General features: G+C 40.5%; 1 protein-coding gene across 3 annotated transcripts in view; it reads left to right on the top strand.

Annotated features, from left to right (window-relative positions):
- The window catches only part of IARS1 (isoleucyl-tRNA synthetase 1), a 114,650-nt gene that overhangs the window by 30,332 nt on the left and 65,708 nt on the right, over positions 1 to 18,610 (top strand). For all 3 annotated transcript variants that reach the window (XM_054587993.1, XM_054587994.1, XM_054587995.1), the window contains 10 exons: positions 3,614 to 3,736; positions 4,259 to 4,350; positions 5,897 to 5,995; positions 7,739 to 7,865; positions 9,329 to 9,402; positions 9,781 to 9,975; positions 11,652 to 11,738; positions 13,466 to 13,549; positions 14,634 to 14,778; positions 16,156 to 16,276. In XM_054587993.1, coding sequence (XP_054443968.1) covers positions 3,614 to 3,736; positions 4,259 to 4,350; positions 5,897 to 5,995; positions 7,739 to 7,865; positions 9,329 to 9,402; positions 9,781 to 9,975; positions 11,652 to 11,738; positions 13,466 to 13,549; positions 14,634 to 14,778; positions 16,156 to 16,276 — 1,147 coding nt within the window. The remainder of the gene's footprint in view (positions 1 to 3,613; positions 3,737 to 4,258; positions 4,351 to 5,896; positions 5,996 to 7,738; positions 7,866 to 9,328; positions 9,403 to 9,780; positions 9,976 to 11,651; positions 11,739 to 13,465; positions 13,550 to 14,633; positions 14,779 to 16,155; positions 16,277 to 18,610) is intronic.

Genomic DNA, 18,610 nt, shown 5'->3' with positions numbered 1-18,610 from the left:
AGACTGGACTTTCTTGGAGCAAATTCTGAATGTCATATCTTGGTCTGCAGATACTTCAGTACATGTCTCTAATTGATAAGAAATTTTGTTTTTAATCACCATGCTACTCTTAAAATAATAAAATTACCAATTTCTTATTATCACCTACCTGTTCACTATTCAAATTGGGTGGAACCTATGCGCACCTCCTCCCATAAGCACATCAAAATTAGAGCTAAACTACAGAACAACCATCATTCAGAACCACCTGAAATCTGGTTGAATGTAAGTCATACAACTAGAGAATTAAAGAAACCACATCATAGGGACTATTAGGAGGGGCAGAGACATAGAATGGGCTGGTCCCACAATCACCAGTGGCAGATAAAAATCAGGAGGGATAGCTCAGCTGCAGAGGTTTCCCTGTACAAGTGAGGGGTCCCAGCCCCAGACCAGGGTTCCAGTGGCAGGAAGACAAGTCCCTGTAACCTCTAGCTCTAAAAACCAGTAAAGATTAAGGCTGAGGGAGACAGGGCTTCTCGAGTCCCAGGCCATTCCTGCTGAAGTGTCCGTGCATGGAATTACTCAGACACAATCTAATCTCTTTGAGCTCCTATGCTGAGGCAGTAGCTTGAAAAATGCCAGAGACGTGGAGAGGAACTGAATTGTCTGGCATCATGATGAGAGCTGGAGGGGCAGCTTTCTCCCATACAAAGTGCCAACAGATGAGCCCTCCCCTCAGAGCAGGCACCATATGTGAGATACCATCAACTTGGGCACACACTGCCCTGCACTGGTGATTCCCTGAGGCCCTGCCCTACCCTACTTTTAGACCTATCCAAGCTGTTCCATGCAAGTGACCTATCATGGCTTATGCTTCACATTTTCCTAAAATCTCTAAAACAAGCAATATCCAGCCTCGGCATGCCCCATACCTCTCACTAAGTGGCCCCAGCCTGGCACTGGTCGCAGCCCGCTGTGGGTCAGTTAGACCTCACCTGGGTACCTCCAAGCCTGGCACAAGTAGCAGCCATCTGCAGATTGCTTTCTAGCTTATGGCAGGTAGCCCTGGGAAGAACAGAGGCAGCAGCTGACCTTAGCCTTCATCTTCCAGGAGGCCAGTTCACCTAGTGGACGGCTAGTTGATCACATTGACGCATCACCACCCAACCACCTTAGCAAGTGACACACTAAAGGGGTGGATTCAGCGGGCAACAGAGCCCTGCTGAAATAAATCCTGTTATTGGCGGGGGGGGGGGGGGGGGGGGCGGGTAGGGACTTGCATGGCAAGTCCCCCGTGGTGGTCATTGGTTGCAGCCAGTCCTCACTGCTGATTGGATTGAGAGTAAATTACTCTCATTGACATGCCAAAGCAATTAAGGCTAACTAGGTGTACCTCATGTCCCCAGCTTGGGAAATCAGGAAAGTTGTGCCACTCTACAAAGCCTGAGAGAGATAGCAGCTCTACCTAATACATAGAAACAAACACTGGGAGTCTGCTAAAATGAGACATTCGAATGAACAGAACTCCAGAAAAAGAACGAAACAAAATGGAGACAAGCAATCTACTAGATGCGGAGTTCAAAACACTAGTTATTAATGATACGCATTGAACCTTAATGATAGCGAGAACCTCAGCAGTATAAAAAAGGAGTAGTCTGAAATTAAGAAGAGACTAACTGAAATGAAATATTTACAAGGAATCAAGAAAGCAGATGAAGCTGAGAATTACATGAGCAATTTGGAATATAAGGAACAAAAAACACCTAATTAAACAGAAAAAAAGAATCCAAAAAAATGAGCATAGTGTAAGGAGCCTCTGGGACAACTTCTAATGTACCAACATTTGCATCATGGGGGTTCCATAAAAAGTAGAGAGGGCAAGAAATTAAAAACCCTTGGAAAATACAATGACAGAAAATTTCCCTAACCCAGTGATGGAAATAGACATACAAGGTCAGGAAGCACAGAGGGCCCCAAACAAGATGAACGCAAAGAGGCCCACACCAAATCACATCATAATTAGAATGTGAAAGAGTAAAGACATAGAGAATCTTAAAAGGAGTTAGTTACCTTTAAGGGAGCTCCCTCACATTAAACTGTCAGCTGATTACTCAACAGCGTCCTTACGGGCCAGAATGGATTAGCATGAAATACTCAAAGTGATGAAAAGCAGGGACCTACAAACCAAAATTACTCTACCTGGCAAAACTATCATTTAGGATCAAAAGACAGATAAAGAGCTTCTCAGAGAAGAAAAAGCTAAAGGAGCTCATCACCACTAAACCTGTATTATGTGACATGTTAAAGTTTAGGTTTTCATTTTAAAATGTGCTTATGTATTATTTACTATTGTAATACCTCATGTTTTTGTCCTGAATGCCAGGCAGGTTAATGTTGTAGAAGATCAGATCTTTGAACTAGCCTTTCACCCCATTTGGTAGAAAGTTTCTGAGAGACTTCCCATATTGCATTTTTCTAGGGGATACACTGTGACCTCTGCAGAGTCCTACTTATGCATGATTGAGACCAGTCCTGACTCCGTTCAGGAATGCTGCTTTTAGCTAGTTGAAGTAGGTGGGGCTGTGTGTTCTCCACTAAGTATTTAAAATTGCTGGGCTTCAGGGCCTGTCCTTTCTGTTGTGCAGGTACATTTTGGGGTCTTTCTTCATGGCCAGGTAACCCACATGTTGCATCACAGCAAGGAGCCCCTCAGTACAGAGAGAGTTAAACACAGGCCCAAGTGGTCACATTGGCTTTCCGTTTTATCTTGGAGTCAAACCAGAGTGTGGTTTCACTATCTAGCTAAGATAATCCCTTTGATTTTAGATTTGGGCAACATAGCACAGTGGTTAAGACTTTGGACTCTGGAGCCAGGCTGTTTGGTTTTGAATGGAAGCATTGCCACTTTGCAGCTGATTTCCTTGTGCCACAGCTTCCTTATCTGTTAAATTGGAGTAGTTGTTGGGTTTTGCCAGGGGAACACGTGGAAAAAACCTAGTGCACCAGTTAGCCTTCCTTGCTGTTGTGAAGAATAAATGAGTTAGGAGTAAAATGTTCAGAATACTGTTTGATCTTAGCGTTACATAAGCATTAGCTCTGATTGTTAACACTACTCAAAATGTATTCCTGAGTGTCGTGGTGTAATCTAGGCAAGCTATGCTCAGTGTTGCAGTCTCTCAGGTGCTCCTTGATGGGATGAAAATCTACCCGTATCTAGCATCATGCAGTACTGAATAGGCCATGCCCAACGCCTGTGTGTGCTTCTGCTTTGATCATACCTGTGTAGCATACATAATGATGTTAAAAGTCAAATTTGATGTTGTTTTAATATACTCATCTTTCTTCTCACTTAGTGGACACTCATGTATGTAGGGGTCTGTGAAATAATGGCTGATTAAATGGGGCTAGATGATCTAATCCCCTGTCCAGTTGTAAGGCTCAGTTACTCTCTGTGTGGTCTTTGAAGTAACTTCAGTTGAGAGAATAATTAGAGTTGATTACCTTTTATATGTCAAAATATTGAGAAGTTACCCTGTAAACCTACCTGCTCATACATACCCCCCTCTCTTGCCCCATGCATACATCTACTGTTTCATTCTTCTCTCTCCCCACCCTTTCCCCTTTCCCCTAGGATGACTACCGGGTCTGTATGGACTTCAACATCATTCAGAAAGATTCTGTCCCTGTTTGCCCTGTGGATGCTTCAGGCTGTTTCACAGCAGAAGTGGCAGATTTCATGGGACAGTATGTGAAGGTGTGTGACTGTATGACATAGAAAGGTGTTGGTTTCAACATACTTTTTTCATTAATCAGTTTTTATCAAATAGCTTCCACATTTGGGATTTTTTTTCCAGGAAGTTGTTTCTGTTTTGTGTTGTTTCAGAACATAAAATCAGAAAAAATAGATGATGTTATCAGCTACATTCTGGGGGGCTAGTATCTTTAGAGGAGACATGCTATAGTTTCAAGCATAGGAATTAGAAAAATTGGGCTCTGACTGGTGACTCACAAAGCATCTTTGTGACCTTGGGGTAATCATTGCTGATTCAAACTTCACTTCCTTAATGGTGTGGAAGATATTTAAAAAGTACATGAAGTTATAAGGTAGCTAAAATATAAGGTCAAGTCATTTTATGGTACATTTGTTATTTGTTCTTTGTACCCTTAGTAAAGGTAACCAAATACCAGGTTTTAGTAATATACTTAATTTTATTGTGTTGCTAAGTACTGTAGGATATTTTAATGGCTAGGTTTTAATTTTCTTTTTTTTTAACAGGATGCTGACAAAAATATCATCAGGGCCCTGAAGGAACAAGGCCGACTTCTTGTTGCCAGCACCTTCACTCATAGCTATCCTTTCTGCTGGAGGTGAGGAGAAAAGACTGTTGTAACTAGAGTTTTAGATTTGTGCATGCACTTAATGTGTGTGCCCATTCTATCACTTGTTTCCATTTCAGTTGTATTTTTTGGAGTTAGTGTTTGGAAACTGCCATTTTGTTTTGAGAAGTTTTATGAATACATGCATTTACTTCTTCCTCAGGAGTTGTCTGAAAAGTACAGATACAGACTATAAAGAAAAATAACCAGTTCAGTCTTGTGCTATACAGAAACAAAATACATTTCTTCTGCACTGTTTGATTATCCTGTGAGTCTTCTTTACTACCATTATAAACTTTGGTGACACTTTTGAGTCACCAAAATTGTGAAGGTTTTTTTCCCCACACCAAGCAGTTCTTTATGACACCAGCTGGCTCTCATAATTCCAACACTACCCAGAGATTAAGGGCCCAATCCCACAAGAATGTGACACATACACACATGCACACACGCACTCACTTCAGAAGCCAGTCAAACCCAGGTTTTCCTCTCATGAGCAGACTGGCTTTAGATCAGACATTCCAACTGTCCCCTCCTTAGGTTCAATAAACTGGCTACAGAGGCTCACAGACCTCCAGGAAACACTTTTATTTATTAGAGAACACAGATAAACAGCCAGATGAAGATATGCACATAAGGAGAAGTCTGGGAGGGTCCTGTGAACAGGAGCATTTGTCCTGTGTAGTTGGGGTGCTTACCCTTCCAGTATGTGGATGTGTTCTTCAACCTAGGAACCCCCTTACACTCCTCCTTTTGGGATTTCATCAGGAGGATGGGGACAGGGCTGAAAATTCCAAGCTGTTGGGGTTTGGTCTTTCTGGTGACCAGCCCCCCTCTAAAGAGCCCATACAGACTCATCTCATTAGAACAAAAGACACTCCTGTCATCCAAAAAATTATAAGGGTTTTAGGAATTCTGTGTCAGTAACTGGTGTTCAAGACCAAATATTATAAATAAAGATGTTCCTAGTGCTCTTATCACCTAAGAAGTTTTAAGGGTTTCAGGAACTCTGTGCCAAGAACCAGGGGCAAAGGCATATATATGTATGTATGTACACATATATGTATGTTTTCTATTATCTCACATAGACAAATAGGTTTTGTGTTGGGGCCACATTTCTTTAGGATAAGATAGGTCTAACACTTCCTAATGGAATTTAGTGAGAAATGGGCAACATAACTTTTAATACAAGATTCTCAGTATGTGGGTGAAATGGAATGTTATAATGGCATCATGTTTTGTCTTTGCTGAACTTGATACCAGTTTTTAGATAGCTGTCATACACCAGCAGAACTATATGAGGACTTTTTTTGTCGTCGTCTTTTGTTAGCTTTTACCTTTCTTAGCATTGTGTAGGACCATGACCAATACTAAGGACATAGACATTAGTTTTACAGTAGACATGTCTACTTCATGCCTTCTTGGCAGAAGGCAAAGTTGGTGGCAGTCACATCAGTAAGACATTGATGGTTGTTGTTACCTCGGGCACCTGTGCACCTAAGTCTGACCAGCCACACCTCCATTTCTGCTTCCCCAGGTCAGACACTCCCCTCATTTACAAAGCAGTGCCCAGCTGGTTTGTGCGGGTTGAGCACATGGTAGACCAGTTGCTGAAGAACAATGATCTGTGTTACTGGTAAGAAATAAGATGTGTGTCTTCATAATGTCCTTTGTCATGTAGTTAGTAAGTATTGGTTTACACTTCCCCCAAATTATAATTTTAATAACCATCTAAGATGTAGCAAAATAGCATTCTTTTTATTATAAAGCATATTGAGGAGGTTTTTTTTCCAACCCAATAAAAATGAGAAACTGCTGTTTATTTAAATTACAGAATGGAATGACTGAGAAAGATCTGGCTGTACTCTCAGAGCTTATTAGCCTTATATAACAGTTATTTTCAACGTAAATGTTTTGTTTTGAATATAGCTACAAAAGCCATTTATAATATCAGTTGAACCTTGAACATTGCAAGGGTAAGGGGTGCCAATGTCTGTTCATTCAAAAATCCATGTATAACTATAGTCAGTTCTGCACACCCATGGATTTCCAACATGGGAATTAACCCTTGAACAACACAGGGGTTTAAATTGTACAGGTCAATTGAAAAGAAAAATACATATAAGTGGACTTTGCAGTTCATACACTTGTTACTCAAGGGTCAGCTACTACATTTGATGCTTGTTGAGTTCTTTGACTGTGACAGTGCCTTGTGCAAGCTGGCTTCATGGGTAAAGACTGCAGGGACAGAAGCCTTGTTCTTAGCTAATCTCTGTCCACAGAGAGGTGTAAGTTCTACCTGTTAGAAAAATAAAATATGGCTTAATATGTGTATTGCAGAATAATGTTTTTCACTGAGAGTTTGAAGGATAATTAGTATTTTTTACTTTCCAAAAGAACTTAAAAACTACATTTAATTTTGGAAGAATGGGGAGAATTCCAGAGCATTAAAAACAAAAAGCTATAGTTTTTTTGTTTTTCCTAGCCCAGTGACCTGGTTTCTCAAGAAAAAGCTTTTTTTTTTTTTCTTTTTTTAAATACCTAAGAAGTTCTTTAGCTCTAATAATGTGTGATATGCTTAGTATAGAATGTTAGTATGAGAGCCTTGTGGGGTGGTGCAGCCTAAAAACTGGCATTTATGATACAGAACTGAAGTCAGGTTGTTCAGGAGCCTACGGTGCCCTACCTCAGCCTTGATCTTGGGACGGTTTCTTGCAAAGCTGAACCTCAAAGGATAAGGAGTCATTTGCCAGTCAGAGGCAGTAGAAACTTGCGGGAATAGTGGTTGATACAGTGGCTGCTGGGTGAAGGCTATCAAAGTGGACAGATGGTACTAGTAAAAGTAATGAGGTGAAAAGCCGAATTTAAAGGACTTGCCTCATTGCTTGAGCCTGACATGTAAGGCCAAGGGGACCTCAGGTGAGTCTGGAGAGGCAGCTACCAAGTAGCTACCAATAGCCCACCTGTTCAGAGTATTATTTTCTAGGTGATTGGATGCCTGCACTAGTGAGTTACAGTAAAGGAGTTATTGCTTGGATAACCCAGAAAGTAGATATTAGTGTGACCAGGCTAGCTGACATTCTGGTGATGGTTAGAAAACTGTGGCAGTCTTCTGGTTGTAGAGCAGGATAGGAAGGCATGGGTGCTGTGAGGTTTCCTATCAAAGAGCATCTTCACTGGGTTTAATTCACAGCAGATACAGCCACTATGAGTCATCTGATGCTGTCCATGCAGAAAATAATCTCCCAGGAGGAATGAGATCAGCCTTTCCAGAGTGTTTGGTCCACAAAAGCGTTATAGAAAGGTTTTTGCAGATGTCATTTATAAATTTACTTAGTAATGTTCTTAAGCGATTGTGTGTCTGACCTATTAATTGCAGGGTCCCAGGGTTTGTGCGAGAAAAGAGATTTGGAAATTGGCTGAAAGATGCACGTGACTGGGCAATTTCCAGAAACAGATACTGGGGCACCCCTATCCCACTGTGGGTCAGTGAGGACTTCGAGGAGGTGAGGCTGGCGGTGTTTTTGTATGTTGATTTTTGCTGAGACCCGTTTTTGTTCTGTTTCATGTGAATATGGGGGTAAAAGAATATGGTTTCTTTCTCATTTTCCTCCTCTTTCATCTTTTTTTTCCTAATTTTTTCTTTCCTTTAATCATGACTAAATAGGAACATTAGGGTTTTTTTACTTTTTCTTAAATGCAATTTGTATTTTTCTCAGGGAACCCACACATTAAATTTTTTGTGTTGCTCAGATCTTTTTCTTGTGAGTTATCACGCAGAACAGTCTATATTCTTCACTTACAGCCAGGAAAAAGGAAGACTGAAAAACTTAACTAAGTCATTGCATACTTTTAATTTAAAAAAATGATTATATGAGTGCATGCATTCAAAAATATATATATATGACTGTAGATGTATTCTTATTATGGGACCTTCTGTCTGTCGCTAAAAACTGAGAGCATTAGAACAGTCGTGAACCACAGAGGCCCAGGGACATCAGTAAATTTCCAGTACAAAGGGACTTGCAAAGCAGCAGTGAAGTAGCTGAATTGGAAGACTTTCCAGGACTGGTCAAGAAGATGGAGAGAAAGAGACTGAGTGTTCACTAGATAACAGACAACCCTTGGATAACAACTGATTGCATGTCCTGCTGGTGCTGCCCCATCAGATAATAGTTCCTGTTGTGAGTGCCCCAAGAGGGCCCATCTCTCAGCCTCCTCACCTGGACATAATTCTAACATTTTGTTATGTGACTGGGTTCAGCACAGTAATTTAGTTCTGGCTTTGACTTGGGAATATTTTAGCTTAACAAACCAAATTCAAGTGCTAGGAAGAAACTGAGATGCCTTGGGGTATTAGTTTAGCCATTTCACTTCCGCTGGTTATTTTTGGCAGAGATGTGGACATTGTAAACCCTCAAGAAATGCTTGTTGAGATGATGGTTGTGAATGTTTAAAATCTTTTCTATAGAGGGAAGCCAGGCACCCTCAGGAAAGGACAGAGAGGCTGAAAGGAGGCTGTCCCATGGGAGCCTCGGCTCTTATACAGAGCAGCCATCAGCTCCAAGCAGGAAAAAGCTGACCCTTCTGCACAGATTATCCCCTCACATGAAATGGGCAGCTAACTCTTCAGAAACTATTCACTACTGAAAATAGTTTGTGACAGACCAAGACATGTGGCCAAGGGACAGGGGAATACACTCAACACCTCCTCTGAAGTCTGAACAGCACCTCCCAGGAGAGATCCATTGTGTAGGGCCTCCCTCTGATACGGGGGTTATGTAGCAGGGAAGTGAGGTCTGCTTACCTCTTCAGACAGCCACCGGTAGTATTTCATGAGGGTAAGCCACATTGGTGATATCTACCCTGAAGATAGAAGGTTTCTACAGCTAAACTTCAGTGTCAGCAGAAATTAGCTGTGTGATCTTTGCCTCTCAGGCACTCTTGCTTTTTAACTTTGTTTTGACAGATTGTATGCATTGGGTCAATGGCAGAACTTGAAGAACTGTCAAGAGCAAAGATCTCAGATCTCCACAGAGAGAGGTCAGTGTCTGAGTGCTTGATTCATGTCCATTCTATCATTTAGGGAGCATTGGGCTAGGTGCTAGCCTATTAAGATACGGTCTCTGTAGCAGATCACAGAGCTACATATAGAAATCAAACACTTGTTTGCTGAATTGCATTGTTCATGATGACTTGTGTCATAATGAGGTAGGGTGACATCTGTTCTTTAGTTAGGTGTCAGAGGACTTCTAGTTTGAGCACCCTTTGTGCTCTCTGTAAACCTGTGATGACTGCTGATGTTCCTGTTCATAGATGCCCATGAAGAGCTTGTCAGGAATTGTGTTTTCTGGTAGCAGTTCAATTGCAAGTTCTTTTGTGCTTAAAATTAATAGAAACGGCTACATTTTTGTTCATTAGCATTGACCATCTGACCATTCCTTCACGCTGTGGGAAGGGATCACTGCGTCGCATCTCTGAAGTGTTTGACTGTTGGTTTGAGAGTGGCAGCATGCCCTATGCTCAAGTTCATTATCCATTTGAAAATAAGAAGGAGTTTGAAGATGCATTTCCTGCAGACTTTATTGCCGAAGGCATTGACCAAACCAGAGGATGGTATGTTCGTTGTTCTTACAAGTGTTTTGTTGATTGGATTTTATTTAGCAGTTACTTTACTGAGCACCTAGTTATTTATCAACTATGCACTGGGAAGATTGTGTCAAGTGAGATAGGCTCTACTCCTTACCACCAAGCAAACCGTTATTGTCTTTTCAGTAGGAATCTCTGTCTATGGTAGGGCAATAGTTTTAGAGTTTTAATTATTTCAGTGACATCTTGGGATATAGAGATTTGTTTCAGTGGAAATTTAAGTGATACAAAACACTTAATATGTGGTCATAGCTTGTTCACTTCAAGTCATTTCTTCAAATGTGGAATGAGTATTTACCTACAAGATGATGGGTGGGGTACTACAAATGTGAAGAGGAATAATTAGAAATATGCTCAGATGCCAGATTAGCCTTACAAAATTAACATTTGAAAAAAATAGATTAAAAAAAATACAGGGTTTTGGCATTGGTTTTATCTAATGCCTTATTTAAAGCACTACCCTCACCCTCTTAGTTATTAAAAGATTAGCTTCTCTTTGTGGGTGAGCTTGGTTGGCCCAGGTTCTAATTATACTTTCATTAGTAGTGTTTCTACAGGGGTGTTTAAGGAATGTTTTTTGGTGGTGGTCTTTGCTTTTGCAGATTGTGGTAGTCATCACAAACTGATTATTTCTACCCTTAAATGCTTTATGGAATGTGCTGTTTTCAGTTTACAATCCATTTACCTGTAGGAACAGCTCCCAGGAACAAACTCCTATTCCTAAGGAGTTTCTCTCAGGAGTGGTGCTGTCTGACAACTGTTAATAGTCCTTACATGGATTCCCTGTGCACATTACCTCCCTCCCTTTCCTCAGGTTTAGGCTGCCTCTCCTAGGTTCCAGGGTCCTCCTGACATACCTTAGAGGTCAGGTATTCATGTTACATGTGGAATCTGGTATGTGACCTTACCAATTCATGTCTCGTGATGGTCTTAGAGTGCAAAGTCAGGTTGGAGGTGACATAAGAGCCTTACTTAACCAGGACAGCTTCTAGGGATGTGACGCAGTTCTTTTAAGGAATAAGCTAACTAGCAGATAAACCACATACATGATATCTGACAGAATAAAAACATTTTCTCTTCTCCTGTAATCTGTCTTTGACTTTGGAATGACAGTGCTTTTTGCTCTTTTTGCCTTTATGGCTGTGTGGGGTGAGGGTGGTCATCAGACTATCCCATATGACCCTGTGCTAATAGCGACATATAGCTCTTGAATTTCAGCATTATGTTTTGTGGGGAGGTTCTGAGAGGCCACCTATCACTGTCCTGCTCTGCCCTGCCTTATTAGGCAGATTAGCCTTACAAAATTATGTTCATCTGGCTTCCCGAGAAGGGTAATGGTACTATCCTCAACAGGGGTCAGTACCTCACTTCAGGCCTTTATTTGCTTTACATAAAGCATGCTTTTTTGTAATCGGAAGCTCAAATATTGATCTGTAGTGGGTCTTGTGTGTAATTTTTCAATGATTTAGTATGTCACCAGAATTAAAAACCTTTGCCTTAAGTGATTAGAAGTGTAACAGATCAAAAATAAAAATTCAGTTCAATAAGTAAAAAGTAACTACAGTTTTTTTCCTATGCTGGGCTTCTTTTCTTTTCGTTTTGTTGTTTGTTTTTTAACTTTCTTTGTGGGATTTTTTTTCCAGGTTTTACACTCTGTTGGTGCTGGCCACAGCTCTCTTTGGACAACCGCCCTTCAGGAATGTGATTGTGAATGGACTTGTTCTTGCAAGGCAGGTGTACTTCTTTGTGTTGTGACAAGTTCCATTTCCTGTTCCCCTAACCACTCTTCGTGAATTGAGGAGTTTAGGAATGCCCCAGCTCTGTTCTTACTACTTTTCCTTGTCTGCTTTTATACTTCTTGCTACTCTTCCTTTTCATCCAACTCCTGTTTTTGTGCACTTCTGCATCTTTTGCGTTCTGTCTGCACACTTCCTCTGTCTTAGGAAGAAGAGTTGGATTGAAAGCTAAGCCTACTGGAGCAGGCAAAGGAGGAGGACTTTCCTGGAATATTTCTAGTGATGAAATAATATTTGTCATTTTAGAATTTTTTGAATTACTTTTGCTTTTAGCTCTTACTTAATCTGCACACTGATACTTTATATAGATTTTTGCTTTTTTTTTTTTTAAATATATAAGGAGATTATGGGTCCGAGAGGTTTCTGGTATTATATGGGAGTCCTTTGCTTCCACTTCCTCGAGTTAAAAGTAAAACCTAGATAAAAATAAGAAACTAAAAATGTTTACATAGATACCTAGCTTTATGTGCTGTGAGGGTGGAGGATGACAAAAGGCCCTGTTGTGATATTGTGGAAATTAATTAAGGTGTTTTTGTGAAAGCCCAGTTAATATCAGTGATGGACCAATTAGGTGGTGGCAGAAAAAAATTTTAAGGATAACAAATACATTTGAAAGGAAAAATTAACAATAAGTATAGGAATAGAAATCAGACAAATCTAGGTCAAATTCTTGGTTCCTCTTATTAGCTGTTTGACTTTGAAAAAAATTACTTAAATAGAAAGGTTCTTGGTTTAAATGGGAGATTAAAGTCACAGAAAGTTGGTGTGAAGATTTACTGATACAATAAATATAAAGTGCCTTGCAACGCTTGATACATAGTATGGAATAAAAATAGGATTTCCTTAAGTTTTATACTGATTTTCTTCCCCTCATCCCTAAGATAGGAGAAGCCAAAAAGAATTAATTGGAAGATCTGTAACTTTATTAACAGAAAAGAAGATTATGGAATATTATTTTATTACTTAGTTTTAGCAAATGATGGTAAATAAACTTGAAGAAAAATCAGAATATAAAGTCTTTACTCACTAAATCCCCAGAACTCTGTGAGATGGGTCCTTTGATTACCCTATTTTACATTTGAGGGACAGAAAAAATAAGGTTGCACAATAAATAAGAGTGTGTCAAGTAAGATCGCTCAAGTGTGTCATTTCAAGTATGTTACATAAATGGAATTATAATACCATATGTAACTTTTTGGGTGGGGCTTGTTTTGCTCGATGTTATTCCCTGGATGTTCCTCAGGTGCGTGTTTATCTGTGGTTCCTTCTCTTTGATGTGGGTAACCCTTAAGTTTGACAGTTCACCTGCCAAAAGACCTTGGGTTTTTTTCCAGTGTTAACTGACAATGAATAACACTATGAACTTTGTTACAGGTTTTGCATAGCTAAAGATTTTCATTTCTCTGGGATAAATGCTTAGTCTGCATTTTTTACTGTTACATTGCGATGTCTTGCTACCATCTATTTCCTGAAGCTTCTCCATTGACTCAACACAGCATTTAAAAAAGAAGCCTACAGATATTAACAAAATTTTATTGTACCTTAACATTAACTTGTATGCCACTTGCATTCTTGTATTCCAATTGAAAATATCTATAACCATCTATAAAGATACTGTGAGGTTGACTTATTTAATTGACATGTCCCTTTTGTTTTTCAAGTGATGGCCAAAAAATGAGCAAACGAAAAAAGAATTATCCAGATCCACTTTCAATCATCCATAAATATGGTGCTGATGCCCTCAGGTATAAACTGGTGCTCCGTCTTGTGTGTATTTGTCATTTCTGATGTAAGCATCTCTCATTCTGTTAATCATGTTCCTAACATTTGGTTTGTAATTAACTTTTTAAAATATCTCTGTTATAGAAGGAGTTATATTTGTGTGGTGTTCAGTTAAACCCCCTTCCCTTACCCAAAGCATTTTCTTTTTCTTTCTTTCTTTCTTTCTTTCTTTCTTTCTTTCTTTCTTTCTTTCTTTCTTTCTTTCTTTCTTTCTTTCTTTCTCTTTCTTTCTTTCTTTCTTTCTTTCTTTCAAGATTTTATGCATCTATTTTGAGAAAGGGGGGAAAGAAAAGAGAAAGAGAAGGAGAGAGAGGCTGATGTGTGGTTGCCTCTTGCACACCTCCAGCTGGAGACCAGGCCTGCAACCCAGGCATGTGCCCTGACCAGGAATCAAACCTGCGACTCTTTGCTTTTCAGGCTGACACTCAGTCCACTGAGCTGTGGCCCAAGGGCATTTTTTAAGTAATAATGACATTTCCAAACCTAAAAATCTTTCGAAGGACAAGGACCTATGTTTAAATTTTCCCATCTTGTTGGTGTTACATCATTTATTTCTATTTTGCACTTACCCTTCAGAAGAATCATAAGAGGTATATTTATGCTAGAGCAAGTAAAAATCAGTATTGAAAAGCTTTTAGAGATTGTGAGCTGCTGTTGAAATAGCTGTAGTCATGAAAATTGAGTACTCAGGTTAAAAGCCTCTCTCTGCCAATTCCTTGTGAGGCTCTGGTGCCAGCATGTGTCGTGGCTGCTTCCTCTTGGTTCTGCTGCACCCACTACCAATGGCTTGTGCTGAGACCAGCACAGGATGTGCCTCTAACTTGGCCCAGTGCCACATTTTGTTGTGGGGGTTACATCTCTTTTTATAATTTCCTGGGTTTCTTACATGTAAAAGAGCTTTGTCAGTTTTATATAGACCGTGAGAAGAGTACTCATAATTAATCCCCTTTTTAGAAGGAAATAATCATTTTGGTGTAATCCTCTCAAAATGTCACATAATAATTGGTAACATCTACATTCCTTTTTTGTATAAATTTTCTCTTCCAGATTATATCTGATTAATTCCCCGGTGGTGAGAGCAGAAAACCTCCGCTTTAAAGAGGAAGGTGTACGTGATGTCCTGAAGGATGTGCTACTCCCTTGGTACAATGCCTATCGCTTCTTCATCCAAAACATCCTAAGACTGCAGAAGGTGTGGGCCAAGGGGCCTTCTCTGCTATGTTGAGCTGGGTTTGCTCAGGCTCTATGGGTGGAAGCTCATAGACACTTGGGAAACCATAGATGGATCTATCTGGGGTCCTTACTGGGCCAGGAGCATGGGTTGGAGCTAGGCCATCTGGGCAGGTTCACCTATACAGACATAGGAGCCTCACCTGTAGAAGAGCTGCATTGTATATACATTTAGTCAGCCACTTCTCCTCCCCTGGAACCAGTCGGGGTACCCTGGGGGAGTCAGTGAAGAGTCAGCTACTGTCTGAGAGTGATTGTCCGGTAAAGGCTACTGCAGATAGGGGGGTGTTGAGGGAAGGCTCTTCAATGGGGGCGTTTGGGCTGAGACTCTGTATGTGAGAGAAATTCTCATGGGGTTGTTAGGACTTAAAGTAATGATTGTGATGTAGACATGTATAGGAAGGCTCCTTCCTGGCAGTTACCTGTTGCCCACAAGGCATTCTCTGAGAAGCCCCCTCCCCTCCCCTACTGACTGCTCTTGGGCCAGCAGGCTCCATTACACATATGCCTGTCTGCGCTCTCAGGACTCCAGCAGTCAGGTCACTTGTCTTCTGCTGTCCCTGCCTCATCTAGGTCTGCTAATGAACCTTCTGAGGGGTTTTTGCCTCTGTGATTTGAGAAAGGCAGTCACCTTCCCCAGGCCCCTAGTGTCCCTGACTTTTCATTCCTACCATATCTTTGGGCCAGCAGTCCACTTTGCAGGCCTCTGCTGGTCTGGAGCCTCATCTGGGTATGGCAACATGACACCAGCTCTACCCTCACGTGCTTAAATCAGGGCAAGGATCAGCATGGCCACTTTTCAGCCACTGGTGGTGATGCTATATGAGTAGGAATAGGTGATGTGGGCCTTCAGGACTGAGGAAGATTTTACAAAGGAATAAGAAGGGGCGGAACAGAGCGTTCTAGGTAAAGTGAATAATGTAAGCCGAGACATTAATTCCTATAGCTCATTTTCAATTTATAGACAGTTATCCAGAGATTGCCAATTTTCCTGTTTTTCCTTCCTCACATTTAAAGTAACTAAGCTTCATACTTATTGACAAGATATTGTAATATTTAATTCATAATAATTCTTTGGTGTGGAGGAGTAATTTTTTTTTCCCCGAATTTCTCCTTACTTCACTCGAAAATCTAATTCATAAGTTGAGGACTTAATGTACCAGATTTAGAGCTTATCCTGAAAATATTACTGAGAATTAGAAGTTTAGATTCCCAGTAGGTCTGGATTTGGGGGTTGGGGGCTGGCTATCAGTTTCAGTTTAAGTGCTTTAAAGTGTTCATTTCTTTACATGAATTTCTGCCGAGCATGCAGAATGTTAAAATAATTGTCATTTCCTAGGAGGAAAAAACGGAATTCCTATACAATGAGAACACGGTTAAGAAAAGTACCAACATCACAGACCGGTGGGTCCTGTCCTTCATGCAGTCACTCATTGCATTCTTTGAGACCGAAATGGCAGGTGCGTCTTTCTTTAGCTGTCCTTCCAGAACTAAGGACTCTTCTTTATGATTGCCCTTTAGATGTTTAACTTTTTATATACAAACAGGAAATTTTACGGAAATTTTAAGAAATACAGAACAGTAGGTAAATATTTGTTTCTTTTAACACTCAAATATAATTTTGTTGAGACTTGTTGTAGAAAGGTGCTGGTCCAAGGCCCAGGGAATTGTCTCAGGAGATGTCCAGGGACCTTAGCTCTCTAGTGGCAACACATGGGCCCATGGAATCATAGGCTTCAGTGTTGGATCGCTGTGCTACCTTTTTCCTGGGGGAGCATTACCTGGTATGAACTTCAGTTTCTTTCTGTGAAAAATACCTTATTAAAGTTACTATAAGGCTCAAATAGAGATCATATACGTAAAGTAGCTGGCAGATAACAAGTACTCAATAAGTAGTACTTGTTAATGGTTCGTTTTTTATTTTCCGGTCTACTTTATTAAATTAGTAGTCCTTGTACAGTCTAGAAAAATTAGGAAAAATAAAAAAGCAATAATGAAGTAGACATTTCTGTATAGTTCCGTTTCCTAGCAACATGAATTTGGTTTTATACAGAGGTTGGGAAAGTAGGTTATGATGGTTTTCTCGAGGTTGGAGATAGAACAATCATAAGTCGGGGGGAAATTTTTCAGAAATTATTGACCAGGATACCTGAGATGGGGATTCCCTGTGCACACCCTGGCAAGTTTGACTTGCCTCCCTCAGCACTCTGTGGTTGCCAGGTGCTGCTGTGCAGGTGCAGGGCTCGTTAATTTGAGAGGCAGAGCAACCCTTTGTTGCAGACAGAGGTCTACCTCTCCTCAGCTGGAATAGGTGCCTCTACACTTGGCACAATAGGACAGTTAGTCTAGGAATTTCCATATGTTTTTCGGTCATCCTGACAGACTATATCCCCCCCTTATAAATACATAATTAGGATCATATGACTGTCAAGCTTTTAGAGATACTATGGGTTTGGTTCCAGGCCACCACAATAAAACAAATATCCAATAAAGAGAATATCACAATAAAGCGAGCCACACGAATTTTTGGGTTTCACAGTGGACGTAGGTGTAATGTTTACACTAACTCTCCAAAAGCATTGTGTCTAAAACAATGCACATACTTAGGTTACCCATCATCTGAGCCTTCAGTAGTCTTTTTGCTGGTGGAGGTTCTTTCCTTAGCCTTGATGTCTGCTGACTGATCAGGGTGGTGGTTGCTGAAGGTTCTGGTGGCTATGACAATTTCTTAAAAGTAGACAACAGTGAAGTTTGCTGCATCAGTTGACTTTTCCTTTCATGAACAGTGATACTGTGTGATAACATTTTACACCCTCAGTGAGACATCTTTCAAAATTGGAGTCAATCTCAAATCCTGCTGCTGTTTTATCAACTAAGTTTATATAATATTCTAAATCCTTTGTTGTCATTTCACCAATCCTTACACTGTCTTCACCGGGAGTAGTTATGCGACACTTCTTTCACTTGAACACTTAGAGGCCATTGTGGATTTATTAATTGGCCTAATTTCAATGTTGTGTGTCTCGGGGAATCGGGAGGCCTGAGGAACAGAAGAGAAATGGGGGAATCATCAGTCAGTAGGGCAGTTGAAAGACACAGCACTTGTGGGAATGATTCATGATAACCCGAGACCAGTTACAATAGTAACATCAAAGACCACAGATCACCATAACAAGTATAATAATTAAAAAGTTTGAAATATTGCGAGAACTGCCAAAATGAAACAAATATAAAACGAGGAAATGATGTTGGGAAAATGGTGCCAGTAGACTTGTAAGGTTTCCAGAAACAATCCATTTGTAAAAGGAAAAAAAAAAATCAAAAGAACAAAAGACGCCAAATATCTATGAAGCACAATGAAGCAAAGTACAATAAAATGAGTTATACTTGTATTTTTCCCTTTAGAAAGCCTGTTTTATTCATAGCTCTTGCTAAGTTTCTCAGTAGTAGAATGAAGGATAGTGTTGTACAGGGCTGAGCAGCAGGCATCACTGGTTTTCCTTGCCAGATGTCAGGAGCACCCACCTCCTCAGCTGTGACAACCAGAATGTCTCTCCAAACATTTCCAATGTCCCCTGTGGTACAAAGTTGCTCTGGTTGAGAAACATTGGTCTCTGTTATAGCTCTTAACATCTCATTAGAGGTTTTCATGTCCATCTTAGTTGCGGTACAGAGCAGCACAGTGAAGGAAGTCATGCTTTTGTGGTGCTACAGCATTGCAAAGCTCCTGGGAAACTTGCTTCCTGGAGTAATGTGATGGGCAGTGTTGGCCTCTCAGCCACGCATAAAGGGTT

The sequence above is a fragment of the Pteronotus mesoamericanus genome, unplaced genomic scaffold, assembly GCF_021234165.1.
Source record: "Pteronotus mesoamericanus isolate MK-2021 breed Mesoamerican mustached bat unplaced genomic scaffold, CSHL_Meso_final scaffold_125, whole genome shotgun sequence".
Classification (NCBI taxonomy): domain Eukaryota; kingdom Metazoa; phylum Chordata; class Mammalia; order Chiroptera; family Mormoopidae; genus Pteronotus; species Pteronotus mesoamericanus.
This window is presented reverse-complemented; position numbering and strand designations above follow the sequence as displayed.